A 16619-nucleotide genomic window follows, 5' to 3' on the forward strand; every position below is an offset into this window, starting at 1 on the left:
ATGTGTCTTTTTATATAGTGTACGTAAGCTTCTAGTTTCAACTGTACATTACATTACTGATCCTGAGTTACATCCTGCATTATACCCCAGAGTTGCACTTACTATTCTGCTGGTGCAGTCACTATGTACATACATTACATTACTTATCCTGTACTGATCCTGAGTTACACCCTGTATTATACCCCAGAGCTGCACTCACTATTCTGCTGGTGCAGTCACTGTGTACATACATTACTGATCCTGAGTTACATCCTGTATTATACCCCAGAGCTGCACTCACTATTCTGCTGGTGCAGTCACTGTGTACAGTCATGGCCAAAAGTTTTGAGAATGACACAAATATTATATTTTCACATGATCTGCTAGCCTCTGGTTTTTATGTCTGTTTTTCAGATGTTTTTATCACATACAGAAATATAATTGCAACAATATTATGAGTAACAAAAGGTTATATTGACAGTTAGAATGAGTTAATGCAGCAAGTCAATATTTGCAGTGTTGACCCTTCTTCTTCAGGACCTCTGCAATTCTCCCTGGCATGCTCTCAATCAACTTCTGGATCAAATCCTGACTGATAGCAGTCCATTCTTGCAAAATCATTGCTTTTATTTTGTCTGAATTTGAAGGTTTTTGTTTGTCCACCCGTCTCTTGATGATTGACCACAAGTTCTCAATGGGATTAAGATCTGGGGAGTTTCCAGGCCATGGTCCCAAAATCTCTATGTTTTGTTCCCTGAGCCATTTAGTTATCACCTTTGCTTTATGGCAAGGTGCTCCATCATGTTGAAAAAGGCATTGTTGATCGCCAAACTGCTCTTGGACGGTTGGGAGAAGTTGCTCTCGGAGGACATTCTGGTACCATTCTTTATTCATGGCTGTGTTTTTAGGCAAGACTGAGAGAGAGCCCATTCCCTTGGCTGAGAAGCAACCCCACACATGAATGGTTTCAGGATGCTTGACAGTTGGCATGAGACAAGACTGGTGGTAGCGCTCATCTGGTCTTCTCCGAATAAGCCGTTTTCCAGATGTCCCAAACAATCGAAAAGGGGATTCATCAGAGAAAATGACTTTACCCCAGTCCTCAGCAGTCCACTCCCTGTACCTCTTGCAGAATATCAGTCTGTCCATGATGTTTTTTCTGGAGAGAAGTGGCTTCTTTGCTGCCCTCCATGAGACCAGGCCTTTCTCCAAGAGTCTCCGCCTCACAGTGCGTGCAGATGCACTCACACCTGCCTGCTGCCATTCCTGAGCAAGCTCTGCACTGCTGGTAGCCCGATCCCGCAGCTGAAACACTTTTAAGAGACGGTCCTGGCGCTTGCTGGTCTTTGGCGCCCTGGAGCCTTTTTGGCAACAAGGGAACCTCTCTCCTTGAAGTTCTTGATGATGCGATAGATTGTTGACTGAGGTGCAATCTTTCTAGCTGCGATACTCTTCCCTGTTAGGCCATTTTTGTGCAGTGCAATGATGACTGCACGTGTTTCTTTAGAGATAACCAGGGTTAACAGAAGAGAAACAATGATGCCAAGCACCAGCCTCCTTTTAAAGTGTCCAGTGGTGTCATTCTTACTTAATCATGACAGATTGATCTCCAGCCCTGTCCTCATCAACACCCACACCTGTGTTAATGGAGCAATCACTGAAACGATGTTAGCTGGTCCTTTTAAGGCAGGGCTGCAATGATGTTGAAATGTGTTTTGGGGGATAAAGTTCATTTTCTAGGCAAATATTGACTTTGCAAGTAATTGCTGTTAAGCTGATCACTCTTTATAACATTCTGGAGTATATGCAAATTGCCATTAGACAAAATGAAGCAGTAGACTTTGTAAAAATTAATATTTGTGTCATTCTCAAAACTTTTGGCCATGACTGTACATACATTATATTACTGATCCTGAGTTACATCCTGTATTATACTCCAGAGCTGCACTCACTATTCTGCTGGTGCAGTCACTGTGTACATACATTACATTACTTACCCTGTACTGATCCTGAGTTACACCCTGTATTATACCCCAGAGTTGCAGTCACTATTCTGCTGGTGCAGTCACTCTGTACATACATTACTTATCCTGTACTGATCCTGAGTTACATTCTGTATTATACCCCAGAGCTACACGCACTATTCTGCTGGTGGCGTCATTGTGTACACACATTGCATTACTGATCCTGTACTGATCCTGAGTTACATCCTGTATTTTACTCCAGAGTTGCACTCGCTAGACTGCAGAGACCTGTGTGTCGTAAGCAATGCCTACCCGCCTCCCACCAATCCCGTAATAAGAAAACACCGACAAGCATGGATGGGTTGAACAGTTCGGTCACAGTTTATTAATAAGCAGAGAGAGGCAAGTACAAATTCGCAACGGACTCATAGCTGGAAGCCCAGTCACTGACCGCTGGGCAAGTAGCAGATGAGAGGTTACGAACCTTGCCCCCTTCTACACTACTGCCATGGAGGATCATGTGTATGACCTACACAGGACTCCGACCCCCACACAACATCATTAAAGCCTGTTCAACACCATCCTGCAAATTAGTTAAAAATATATCTAGCCCGATATCTGTAAGGTGAACTCCATCCGGTCTCAGGAAGAGTGAGATTTCTTTTTCCAGATTGTGGTGGTGAACCACGATGCCGTAGTTCTCTTTGACAAACTTTGCCATCTTCGCGTTTATCTTTCTCCTTGATTTGTCGATGGTCTTAAGGTCTTTAGCTCCATGCCATACTGCTCGTGTTATTATGTCCGACCACACCACCACCAGATCTGGTGCAAAACAAACAAACCGCTCTATATGCATTTTCATTGTTGTGTAGAGCTCAGCACCTGTTGTCTTGCACAGATCATTACCACCAGCATGTAACACCAATATCAGCGGCCCATTGGCCATTTTTGCAATTTTTACCACCTCCTGGAAGATTTGACACCACTGGAGCCCTCTGAAGCCTCTCCAGTTGACCTCTAGTCGTTGGAAGTAAAAATTTCTTCCACCGGGGTGTATTTCAGCTCTTTTGCACGCCCAATAAGTCCCAATACCCATACTGTGGGATTATGACCTCCTGTAAGAGACAAGATGTGTTATAGCAGGTCTGGTCTTATGTATCTTGCAAAGCATGCGGATTTCCAACGGCCCAATCTCTGTACTTCAGCTTCTGCTACACCGGCCCTAGCTGCTTCAGTGGCCGCTCCAATTCTGAAAAAATGCGTTTCGTATTCTTTAGGGTTTACACCGACAGCTTGTAGACATTGCTTAAAAACTGTGTGAAATTGATACTTAGTAAGCGGGGACCCGTTGGTGTATGAGAGAAATAATTTACTCGCGTGTCTTATAACTGTGTAGCTTCTATTTTAACAGGGCATATGGGGCCGTCTAAAGCCTTGACCAGGACCCACGACCTGACTTTATTAAATCGTGAAAGTTATTGGATTTTTACAATGGACTGAATAATAGGTTAGATTTAATCAGACAATTCTAAATGGCAGGTTTTCCAGTGGTAAATATACATATATATATATAAAAACACTTGAATTTTCCATCCTTTTTCCTTTTTTTTTTTTTGTTAAAATTTTTTTTATTTATTTCTTTTTTTGTTTTTTGTTCATATGGTAAATTTTGTGATATCTAAGAATAAATATAAGATGTGAATAATAATGTATTAGATAAAAATAAGGGCACTTTGCAACGATATGCTTTAAATATGTAGTACATTTTGTATTTAACAAAGTTTTATCCCTGTGTAAGGGTATACACCCTATTTTAATTAAGTCAAATTTTGTAATTGGATCAAGTTCCTGGAAGCAGGGTATATTACTATCTTGAACACTGCTCACACTTAAGACCTAGAAGAAGACCTAGTAAGGTGGAAACGCATAAACGCATAAAGCAGCAGTGTGCCCTTTTTTTCTTCTGACCCCCTGTATATATTTGGGTTTCTGCCACATGGAACTATTTTAAAAGATAAAAATAAAATGAATTTTATGGCCAAGTAGGAAGCATCCGCTGGAATTATTTGCTTGTTTTCAATTCTGAAAAAATGCGTTTCGTATTCTTTAGGGTTTACACCGACAGCTTGTAGACATTGCTTAAAAATTGTGTGAAATTGATACTTAGTAAGCTGGGACCCGTTGGTGTATGAGAGAAATAATCTACTCGCGTGTCTTATAACCGTGTAGCTTCGAACTATTTTAACAGGGCATATGGGGCCGTCTAAAGCCTTGACCAGGACCCACGACCCTCTACGGGTGGGATCACATTTGGATTTCCGCACTCTAATGCGCAAAGCGTCGCTACATATTACAAGACCCTCATTAATTAACCCGCCTACTACTGCTGTTTTAGAATGCGGCACTAGTTCACTAATTCGCAGCTCCTCGATTTTGCGATTGCAAACGCGGTAGATATTAGGGTTGACTCGTATTGTGTCCTGCATAACGTTTTAGAAATTGTGATAACATCATATAACAGACTTAAAGAAACGGGGCGACGACATTCCTGACTAGGTTGAAGCCTTTTCCAGCCTTTAACGGCTTACTTTATGAAATAATATTTAGTTACACCGGCCCATTCCATTAGCTGGAAGAAAAAGGCTATTCCCGATAAATGCCGCTGCGCTAATGTACCCAATGCGCCTCTACGCCTGAGCTGATTCAGGAGTTCTACTACCACGTCGCATCTCGCCCGATCACACGTATCGACTGGTCTTCCTTTAATTAACGAGCATCACTCTTCCCATGCCTTATCATAAACCTGCCAGGTAGCCGGTGTCACTGAGGCACGGATCAAGGGCATCAGTGATTGGCCACCGTGTCCCAGAGGGAGGGAGGACACAGTAGGCATGTTGGTTCTGCGCTGGGAAGGAAGACTTTGAAGGCCTGGTAATTGGAAGACAACAAAGAGTTAACCATCTTATCATCCACAGTAGACATCACTCTGGCTCGGCACCAGATGTTGTGTCTAAAGGGGGCTTCACACATAGCGATATCGCTAGCAATATCGCTAAAGCGTCACCGATTTTGTGACGTAGCAGCGATATTGCTAGCGATATCGCTAAATGTGACACTTACCTCCGACCGGCTCCCCCGCTGGCTATCGCTGATCGCTGGGCCGTTTCTCGTCGGCAGCTTCCTGCTGGCGCCGACGAGCGACTTGTGGACGCGGCTGGAGGACGTCATCATCGCTGCGTCTGACAGGTAAGTAACGACCGCTGCTGCGTCGCTGCATCGCTGGTGAGATCTGCCTGTTTGGCAGCTCAGTAGCGACCATTTAGTGATGCACCAGCGATCCTGACCGGGTCGTATCATTGTCGGGATCGCTGGTGCATCGCTAAATGTAACGGGTCCCTAAGGCATAATAGTGCAAGGCAGCGCAACAGTGCGAGAACTGGTGGCGATGAAGTGGACAAACTGTTCGAGCATTTAGCAGTACCCGTTTTTTTGGTTAAAAATCTGATGTTTGTATTTTTTACCCCAAAGTTCGACTGATGTTACTATAGCAAAAACCTCCAATAAAACAGGGTTGCGGCCCAAGGTGGCTGAGATCCATAGGTCCGGCCAGCTGCTTTTGCACCATTGGTCCTTGTAGATTGCGACAAAGCCATTTGCGATATCTTCACCCACTGCCAGACCTAGCTCCTTGCTTAGCGTTTCTTGTGACATGACACATATTGTATGCCCATTGTAGGATTCCAAGAATGTTTTACAGATGGGCAAATCCGCTTTCAGTGAGCGATTAAGTCTGATTCTGTGGCTCAGCTGGGCGATGCCCTTTGTTGCTAATGATAATCTGCGTGAAAAGGCCCTGCCAACTGGCATAACGCGACAGCAAAGTTGAGTTAACCTAGTAAGGACTGCATTTGCTGAAGGGTGACTTTCTTTTCATCGAGGAAACTTTTAACCGTTTGCAGTGTTTTTTGCAATTTATCCAACGTTAAGCGGAAAATCATTTTATTGGTATCAATTTCAAAGGGAGCACATTACACGGACCGATCGCTTTTTTCCGGCGATAGTGGAACGCCGAAGCGTCGAGAAATATGTTGAAGAAGGAAGGAACAAAGTTTAGAGTCTCTAGGCCCGACGAACACAAAAAGTCATCGATGTAGTGGATTGTTGACTCGCTGCCTGTTTCGTGAGGCACTACTGAGTCTAGGAAGATACTGAAAAGCATGAAAAAGTGACAGGAAATGGAGAAGCCCATCGGTAGGCATATGTCGCAATAAAACGGCTGGCCCACCTTACAGCCCAACAAGTGGAAGCGTTCAAGAGGTGGAAAGCTAATTTTGTCGGATTTTGCCAGCAGGGCACCAGGCCTTGCTGTGCGCATGAGATCAACTGCTCTGTCAAATGACGCGTAGGTTACGGATGTGTCTTCTGGGTATTGCATCGTTAACCGAACCGCCTTTTGGGTAGGAAAGATGCCTATAATTTCAGTGTTCTTTTTTGGGGAACAAAGTTTACTTTCAATTGGGCTAGAATTCACATTTGCTGCTCCATAAGCCCAAGCATTTAACCACTCAGCCATTAGCTTAACTGGCAATAATTAGAGTTGAGCGACTTTAGTCGGATCGGGTTTCATGAAACAAAATTCGTTTCAGATGAAACTGGTCCGACCAAGACAAAAAAAAGTCGGAGTTTCGTCCGAAACCCGACCCCAATGCAAGTCAATGGGAAATAAAAGTCAGCATTGAGTGGATGAATGTCATCCGGGGGCTCTACAGTCAGATGCACATTCCTTATGCAGTACCGTGCCTGCCATTCTGGTGGAGCAGTCACTGTGTACATACATTACATTACTTATCCTGTACTGATCCTGAGTTACATCTTGTATTATACTCCAGAGCTGCCCTCACTATTCTGCTGGTGGCGTCACTGTGTACATACATTACATTACTGATCCTGTACTGATCCTGAGTTACATCCTGTATTATACTCCAGAGCTGCAGTCACTATTCTGCTGGTGCAGTCATTGCATACAAACATAACATTACTGATCCTGTACTGATCCTGAGTTACATCCTGTATTATACTCCAGAGCTGCACTCACTATTCTGCTGGTGTAGTCACTGTGTACGTACATTACTGATCCTGAGTTACCCTGTATACTACCCCAGAGCTGCACTCACTATTCTGCTGGTGCAGTCATTGAGTACATAAATTACATTACTGATCCTGTACTGATCCTGAGTTACACCCTGTATTATACTCCAGAGCTGAAGCAAAAAGATCACAATATCAGTCATGTAAGGCAAACCACAAGATATGACTAGATCTATATATATATACATACACACACATATATATATATACATAGAGAACACACTGCTCCTTTTAGTCCATAGAAGCCTCCAGCGGAGCAGACGCCCATTACTACTTTCTTTCGGTCCAGTGATCTGACACTAATTTATAATAAATTACGTTGTTTAGAGGAGGGCAGAACTAATCTGATATAAACATCATGTCCTCCCTCTTCCTAGAATACTCTGCATCACACAGGGCACATATCTGTAGATCAGACCTACTTAAAATATCCCATTAGAAGAGGAAAGTTCAAAAAGAAGAAAACATGCTAGGTGAAAACCACTGATTTCATTGCAAAATGTGCAAATCCTCAGTTGTCCTGTGATGTCCCAATTGCAGGAGACCCTTTGATCAGCTCATCACTAAGGGGAACATTCTAAAACAAGGATATTAGAGAACCCCTTTAAGAATGTTTTTTTTGTAATTACAACAAGCTTTCCAAAAGCTGCAAAGATTAACTTTACTTTCACGCTGCACAGAGATTCCTCCAGTAATGTATGTATGTGTGCAGGCGGGATGCCAGACAGAAACTTACCTCCACAAATCTCTTGTACATGAGGTATTTCAGGGTCCCCAGGTGACGCTGGTTCACTATGTTTGTGCAGAGAGCTGAAAGTAAAAAAATATATCCATAGATCAGGATGCATCAGCTAACCAGAACGATCTGCTGTGTTTTATTCATACCAATTTGGGGTAAATTTGTCTTGATCACTTCTTGCATTTTTTTTTTTTTTTTTTTGCAGCGTTGCGATGGCCAAAAAACTGCAATTCTGTGTCCAATTTGTTTTTCTCTTTAAGGCGTTTACCAAACAATTTAATTAATTTTATATTTCCTTAGATCAGACATTTCTGGACACAGCAATAGCACATACAGTATGTGCATCCTGCAAAAAACAAGTACTGGGTGTATACAGCATCACATGTCGGAGCCATCCACTGCAGACATAGATGAGGCAATAACGCAGACATATACACCCAAGAGAAGTATTTTCCAAATAGAAAAAGGTCGCACTCTGCGGGATAGTTGTAAATATTTATTGACACATAATTACATGTCACGTCGGGGATGTGATAGTGAGAGTGTCATATGGCTGACAACGGCCGTTTCACGCTACTCGAGCGCTTCCGCGGACCCGTGGAAGCGCTTGAGTAGCGTGAAACGGCCGTTGTCAGCCATATGACACTCTCACTATCACATCCCCGACGTGACATGTAATTATGTGTCAATAAATATTTACAACTATCCCGCAGAGTGCGACCTTTTTCTATTTGGAAAATACTAGTGGATTGCTACGAGGTCAAGCACCCGGAAACCCTGGATGTGAGCTCACTGCCTGCTGCAAGCCACGGATCCAAACACGGTAACAGCGGTGCCGCCCGCTTCTTTTGTATTATAACACCCAAGAGAAGGTTCAGACATGACGTCATCTCACTCACCTGGATCCAGATTATAGGTTTCCAGCAACCGAAACGCCAGTTTGCTAAGAGTCTTCAAATTCAGTTTGTCAGGTTTAACAGGGGGAAGACCCGAATACTCTCTAAAACAAAGATCACAAGAGATGACATTGGGACTTTATCCAGCTAAATGCACCAAAAAGTGTATTCCATGACTTGCTACATAATTACTATGTGTTTCAGACACTTTCTATGCTTTGTGTGCGACTCCAGCTGAGTTGCATTGTTTATTGGTGTATGATGTACTCAGACTCCATCACACTCCTTCTTGCTTCAACTCTGCTTATCTGCTTCCAGCTGAGCTTCAAGTGGCTATATGGAGATGATTATATTATAGAAAGGACAGACAATGATAAACAACAAGCAATTAAGCCTACAGAAAACATAGGGAATGTCGTATATACAACGGAAAATCATCAAATGGAGCTGGAGATTGAACAGCAAAAACTTTATGATCTTTTAATGTGATTACTGCAGTTACACATTGCCTGTTTGAACCCAGCCTGACAACAATCAGCTCAGAGATCTTGATTAAAGAGATTCTACCGATTATATTTACTTGCTCAGTTTCCTGGGGTTGAAACTGGAATCGCTCCATCGATCCAACATCTGGAGCAGCTGGCTCTGCAGCTCGGGGTGGCCGGACACATACGCCTCCAGTAGATTAATTCTGTCCAACAGCAGCAAAGGAGCACACATCTTCAAGAAGGGAGGTGGAGAGTAGAATTAGATATGAAATGTAACATGAATGCGGAAAGATGGAGGAAGGGAAGCTGGCTAACCCTTTGATAAGTCCATATGGAATCCACTTTTATAGTACTATTATCCAAAAAGAAAAAAATGGTTGGCATATTGCTGAAAAAGCAATATTCCAATCAGCATTTCTTTTATTATGATCCCAAAACAGAATACACATATCATCCTAGGTCAGCAGTCTCCTACCTGACTTTGGAAAGCCCATTACACCTAACTAATATACTTCAGAGTAGCCTGGGACAAAATTTATAGTGACATCACCTCAATTCTCCACCTCTAGGTGGATGACATCACAGTCTTTCCAAATAACCGACCACTTTACTCTGCTTTGCGTTTGCTGCTTGGCTTCAGGGTCTCAATCCGTCAGCTGTTATTGATGGGGAATATGCTGTTTCTTATATATTTGATTTCTAGAAAAATGTAAGGCCTTTGACCTACAAGCTGGCAGCGACCTCCATACAGAGACCAGGGAGCTTTCTCCTCACCAGCATGCATATCTGCAGTGCAGTAATAGTCACTACTTACTTGCTCCAGGTCTAGGTCAGGCTGCAGATTCAGTTTTATACTCAGAATGGCCGCCTAAGAAAAAAAACAAACTGTTGTTACACTTACACATGTAAAGACGTTTCTTAAAAAGCACCTAAATCTTTTTTTTTTTTTGCACCAAGCACTTTGTATACCTGCTGGATGCTCACTATTAATGTATTGTATGAGTGTAGGATAAAGTTGTACATTTCATAAGACAAGAGCTTCTCAGTGACATAGAAAATCCATACAGAGATGTTGACCTGCATGCCACACGGTACTGTCAGATTATACATATTGTCTTAGAGGAAACATTATAAAATCCATACAGACATCCCCGGAGAGGGAAAGTATCACCCTGACATTGAAAATATGGGTTTAATTATAACTGGGCAAGAGAGAAAATAATTCTAACCTCTATTGAAGTAGAGACCTACTGCAGTGACCAGGTAATTACAGAAGATCTACAGCCACCAAGACTGTGATTAGTTTATGCAGAGGCGGAGAAATACAGTTTCAAGGCAAAAGCTTCCTCTGTTCAAAGGATTTGTCTGAGATATTTTGGAGCCAGTAGTCAGTGATGGATATTGGGGTTTGCATCGATCTACTATTTATGGAAGATATATTTTCTGCATCGTACAGGTTATTACACTTGGGGTTATTTAGTTTGGAAAATCGAAGGCTTAGGGGTGATCTTATTACAATGTATAAATATATGTGAGGACAATACAAAGACCTTTCTAATGATCTTTTTACTCTTAGTCCTGTGACGGGGACAAGGGGGCATCCTCTACGTCTGGAGGAAAGAAGGTTTAAGCATACTCACAGACGCAGATTCTTTACTGTAAGAGCAGTGAGACTATGGAACTCTCTGCCATATGATGTTGTAATGAGTGATTCTCTACTAAAATTTAAGAAGGGCCTGGATGCCTTTCTTGAAAAGAATAATATTACAGGGTATATACACTAGTTTCCTTAATACTGCGCTGATCCAGGGAACTAGTCTGATTGCTGTATGTGGAGTCGGGAAGGAATTTTTTTCTCCAATGTGAAGCTTACTGATTGCCACATGGGTTTTTTTTGCCTTCTTCTGGATCAACATGTTAGGGCAAGTTAGGATAGGATATGGGTTGAACTAGATGGACTTAAAGTCTCCCTTCAACCTTAATAACTATGTTACTATGTAGCGAAGGGACAAACATAGCACATTCACTAACATCACTGTAAGGTCATTCTAACCTCTTCAACTTAATATTGGTCTGATGGATGATAATATACATGCCATGTTTAATTTCAATAGAAAGGTAAAATCAAATCGGAAACATGACAACAATATCATCTACTGCCTGGGACCTCAAGGGACGAAGATGTTGGGGATCTCCTACAATGCTTAAAAACCTAACTCATTCCACAACCAGCTCCCATATGATTATGTCAGAGTAACCTTGACCTAACAAAAAGAAGAAATTTAGTATCTCAATGTACAAACCTGATAGACATATACCCCAAGCGACTTGCAGCTGTAATCGCAGCAAAAGGTGGCGCAACAAAGTATTAAGTTAAAGGGGTCGAATAATAACCAATAAATAAATAAATAAATAAATAAATAATAAATAAATAAATAAATAAATAATAATAACCAATAAATTTCGTTCAACTTCACAATTGTGTCCCACTTGTTGATTCTTCACCAAAAATTTACATTTGGTATGTTTGAAGCATGAAACGTGGGAAATGGTTGAAAAGTTCCAGGGGGCTGAATACTTTCACAAGGCACTTGTGATGCAGTGACCCCTGTGACAGCTAGGGGGCACTGTATGGGCTTCCCAAGACATGCATGCATTTCTCCTTTATTGTGATGGGGAAATGGTGAGCGGCAGGATTGTAAATGGCCAATATGTATCAAAAGGGTGGGTGCCTTGTGATGGAAGCTGGAACGTGTATTGATCAGCAGAGGTACTGCTGAGGGTTTGCTACTGTGTATCAGGGAAGCTTCCGGGTGACTTGGTGAGATGGGTGGGACCAGTCACCTACAAACCCACCCTGGGGCATGTGTCTGAACGCCCAATGTAAAGCCTGTATGTGTGTTGCTGTGTGGGGAATAGGACCTATAGTGAGGTCATGACCATGTGATCCATACCTCACCTGTAGGTGTGGTTATGTTCCATATAATGTGCCTAAGGTCTGGTCACAGGGGGAGAGAGTGTGTACCTGAGTGGTTCAGGGTGCAAGTCCTGGAGGGTTCAGTGAGGCCTGTGTGTTGGACGGTTCCAAAGTGGGGACGGACATACTGAATAGCACACAGACAGGCCACATGTGTTTGCAGAGTCAATGACGGCATTGCATTGGGGGAGCTACTGTCCATCTGTGGATCTGGACTGTCAGGTGGCCTGGTGAGCAAGGCGTTGTCCACGATGGTGATCCCAGTTCGGCAGCTTCCCTGAGAGGACTATCAAAGAGTCGGCATCTGAAGCAGGAACTCCAGCGAGGTACCCTGGACATGGGGAAATAACTGTTGGTGCTTGTGAGGTTGTATGAACGTTAATGAACTGTTTAGCGTGCAGTTGCCCACGGTCACTGGACAGAGAGGTCCAGCGTGTTTAGGGACTGCAAGGAAAAGCCATAACCTGTAAATGTTCTGGACTATGTGTTAAGCCTGTGAAGTGTAAGATGGCCTACAGCAGTTTATGATGCTTGAATAAACCAAAATGGGCTGTTTATGTGAAAAAACCTGTGCCTGACCCTATTAATCTGCTGCCAAGTGAGTGTCCCCCAACACTAACAATAAGCGCTACCTTACACACTGTATATGTCATACGCTCACTCTGTGTTCCCCAATAACTGGCCTAGTAGTGGAAGAAGACGTGGCCTCGTCCATCACTCATCAGTCAATTGCATAATTGTCCTGACAATTGGAGGCAGCAGAATTGTGTTTCCCTGACAAACTGGTGGTAGCGCTGGGATCTGCGTGATTACATACACAAAAAATAAAATAAAAAAATGTAAAAATACAAATTTATTGGCAAGAGTCTCATGCACAGAGGCAGGCAGTCACTGCCGGGTCATCAGGCTGTATCTCAGCAGTGTGGCATGCGGGTAGTTTTAGGCATACAGAGGTGTGCCCACTTACCATACCAGGAGCTATTGTATATGGTATGCCTAAAAAGTGAGCAAACCCAGCCTATACCTAGGCCACTCTGACACACAAAATACATTGCAGCGCTTTAATTCACGGGACCCTTTGCTAATCCAGGTTGACAAGAGGCTGAATGCATTTGCTGCACAATCGGAAAGCAGTGGAGCATGCAGAGATTGCCAGACTGGTCATCTGTGTTTGTGACAATGGCCGTTCTCAGCGGGAGGGGCCCGCTTGTGACAAGAGGCACCTTTGTGCTCCACTTGCTGTCTTTTAGAGTGCAGGAAAGTCTCATTCAGCCTGCCACAGTCACTCTTTCAAAAGGCTGAAGTGTAACATGAGATGGCCATGAAACACTAGCCAGCCTTCTGCCTACCCCTTATTATTCCCAAGCACCTCCTGTTCCATTCAGGGGGCCTTTGGAGAATAGCAGCACAGTATATGAGACTCTGGTGTGTTCTGAATTCCACCATTGTCTGCTTTACCATAAGATAGCACAGGCATCAGGAAAGCCATCTTGCATTTCCCAAGAGCCATATTTTTTTTATTTGAATGTACATAATTACAATTGCCATCCCGCCAGAACTTCCACACCTCTTTATATTTTCCCATTTGATGAAGATGTGTGACGTGTCCCAGTAGAAATGACCGGTCTGCTTCCTCCAGTTTGTAGATGGAGAGAAGGGCGTCCAGAAGATTTCCTTCAGTGACCATACTGAAGGCGCGGGCCTGCAGCTTCTTCAGTCTTAAACCAGACTAATAAATATATGGGTGAAAAAAAAGGGACCATTAAGTAGAGATGCCAAGTCATGTTTAGTCATATATCCCTGGTATCAGCTGCATTAGGCTGAGAAGCGGGAGTCAGAAGTGAGATAACTGGAGTCCCAGCAATGGAACATTTATCACTTATAGTTTTCATTATGAGAAAACATGCAATGGCAAATGAAGCAAGACCACTTAACACAGCCTCTTAAGTAGGAGCCCATAGGTATGGCGTCTTAATAGACCACTACATTCATACCTTACCTACGTGACCGTCCACCCCGCTGCGGCCTCTATGGTGCAGGTAAAAAAGCATGTAGGGCAGATAAAGGAATTTCTGCTGTAGTATCAGCACAGTCTTGGGAGCAAATGACTGTTGACATATCAGGGGCACCAGTGGTCATCAACATGTGAGCTGTGATAAGCAATCAGCCGAATCAGCGCCTCATGATCCATTACCCTAGTAAAAGGATTTTGCCTGTGTGTCCCTATTATAACACATCACCCGACCTGCTGGATTTCTGGATGATCGTTGAGCCATTTCTGAAATTCACAGGCAATTACATTTGCCAAAGGATTCACTTTTCCTTTCGTTGTGTTGTAGTGCTCCAGCAAGTCCAGTAGAGACGTCATCGGGTCATCCACCGTGGAGAAGAATTCACTCACGTTTTTCTTAACCTGTGATGAGAGTCACAAAGAAGAAAAAACACAAGACGTTGTCAGTAACCAGGAAAGTGACATTTCTAAGCATATATGCATGGTGGCTCAGTGGTAAGCACTAGCGCTGGGGTCCTGGGTTAAATCCTGCTGCCTGCCCCAAATTATGACTGACATGAAATATAGGCGAGAACTGGGCTCTGCTTTTACCAATCTCTAGACGGACTTGTGAATTGACCAGCAGAATAGCAAGTGCAGCTCTGGAGTATAATACAGGATGTAACTCAGGATCAGTAATGTATGTACACAGTGTCTACACCAGCAGAATAGTGAGTGCAGCTCTGGGGTATAATAAAGGATGTAACTCAGGACCAGTACAGGATCAGTAATGTAATGTATGTACACAGTGACTGCACCAGCAGAATAGTGAGTGCAGCTCTGTAGTATAATACATGATGTAAAGGTACTGTCACACTTAGTGATGTACCAGCGATCCCGACCAGCGATATGACGCGGTCAGGATCGCTGGTACATCGCTAAGTGGTCGCTAGTGAGATGCCACACAGGCAGATCTCACCAGCGACATCGCTGGGGACGGGGGTCGCTACTTACCTGTCACACTAGGCGATCCTGCGTCCTCCCGCCCGGCTCCACGCTCGTCGCTCTTCTCTCCACAGGAAGAGCCGCAGGAAGCTGACGACGAGAAACAGTCCTGGAGGTTCTCGCGCGATCAGCGATAACCAGCAGGGGAGCGGGTCGGAGGTAAGTATCAGACACAGCGATATCGCTAGCAATATCGCTATAACGTCACAAGTTATAGCGATATTGCTAGCGATATTGCTTAGTGTGACAGGCCCTTAACTCAGGATCAGTAATGTAATGTATGTACAGTACAGTGACTGCACCAGCAGAATAGTGAGTGCAGCTCTGGAGTATAATACAGGATGACGCTCAGGATCAGTAATGTAATTTATGTACACAGTGACTGCACCAGTAGAATAATGAGTGCAGCTCTGGAGTATAAAACAGGATGTAACTCAGGATCAGTAATGTATGTACACAGTGACTGCACCAGTAGAATAGTGAGTGCAGATCTGGAGTATAATACAGGATGTAACTCAGGATCAGTAATGTATGTACACAGTGGCTGCACGAGCAGCATAGTTAGTGCAGCTCTGGGGTATAATACAGGATGTAATTCAGGAGCAGTACAGGAAAAGTAATGTAATGTATGTACACAGTGACTGCACCAGCAGTATAGTGAGTGCAGCTCTGCTCAGCTGCTGCTCATTGTAGTGATTGTGGGTGCGGTCGACACTGATCCTGCTGTGTGCTCCTGAGCTCCAGAGAACCAACACCTCTCCACCCAGGGACCTGCTCTCTCTCCTACCCAGGGAGGAGTGGGTTTCCTAGGATGAGTGAAGGAGCCAAGTCCCAGGCTTCTGTTTCCAGGTCCAGGCCGGCGGGGAACAAAAGAAACCAGCAACCGGCCTGCACATCAGAGGACTCGGGGGTGAGACGCTCCACCAGGAGTCGCAGCAATGTGGCTCCTACACCCCCCAAGTCTACAGAGACCAAGAGAAGCTGCAAGGCTTCCAACATGGAGAAGCCTGCTAGCAGCGTGAAAGATGTCGGTCCTTCCGGAGGAAAGCTGAGTGCTCACGGAGGTAAGGCAGACCTCATGGAGGAGGGTTGGGGGCTGCAGAAACCAAAGGAGTCTGTGTCCACCTATGCCTCCCGGGTCATGAGCCACCTCCGTGAGTATGAAGAGGCGAGTAAGACCATCAGGAGGCTCCGGGAGGAGCTGCGCTGCACAAGCGCCAAAGCTGCAGGTGCCTCCAGACCCAGGAAGACCCAACTCCAAGCGGAGGTAAAGTAACTAAAACTGGATATTAATGAGCTGGAGGTGAGGAAAGCATTCCTAAGAGAGAAAAGTGGACCATTTAAAGAAAAACTGATGAATGAGGACAGATTCAGAGAAATGGCTGAAAAGAGAGAGCAAAGGCAGATGGGGCTGCAGACTGAGAGCCAGGTGG

At 44.0% G+C, this 16619-nt stretch overlaps 1 protein-coding gene across 17 annotated transcripts in view; it reads right to left on the bottom strand.

Moving 5' to 3' along the window:
• Positions 1-16619, bottom strand: part of EXD3 (exonuclease 3'-5' domain containing 3) — a 503600-nt gene that overhangs the window by 280621 nt on the left and 206360 nt on the right. For 13 of the 17 annotated variants that reach the window (XM_073556075.1, XM_073556076.1, XM_073556064.1 and 10 more), the window contains 6 exons: positions 14437-14604; positions 13759-13920; positions 10029-10082; positions 9307-9446; positions 8730-8830; positions 7828-7901 (listed from right to left, as the gene is read on the bottom strand). In XM_073556075.1, the coding sequence (XP_073412176.1) occupies positions 7828-7901; positions 8730-8830; positions 9307-9446; positions 10029-10082; positions 13759-13920; positions 14437-14604 (699 nt within the window). The remainder of the gene's footprint in view (positions 1-7827; positions 7902-8729; positions 8831-9306; positions 9447-10028; positions 10083-13758; positions 13921-14436; positions 14605-16619) is intronic. The other 4 variants (XM_073556078.1, XM_073556080.1, XM_073556079.1 and 1 more) reach the window with 2 other exon arrangements.

This window comes from Dendrobates tinctorius, unplaced genomic scaffold (genome assembly GCF_039654945.1).
Source record: "Dendrobates tinctorius isolate UK_male_01 unplaced genomic scaffold, ASM3965494v1 ptg000231l, whole genome shotgun sequence".
Classification (NCBI taxonomy): Eukaryota; Metazoa; Chordata; class Amphibia; order Anura; family Dendrobatidae; genus Dendrobates; species Dendrobates tinctorius.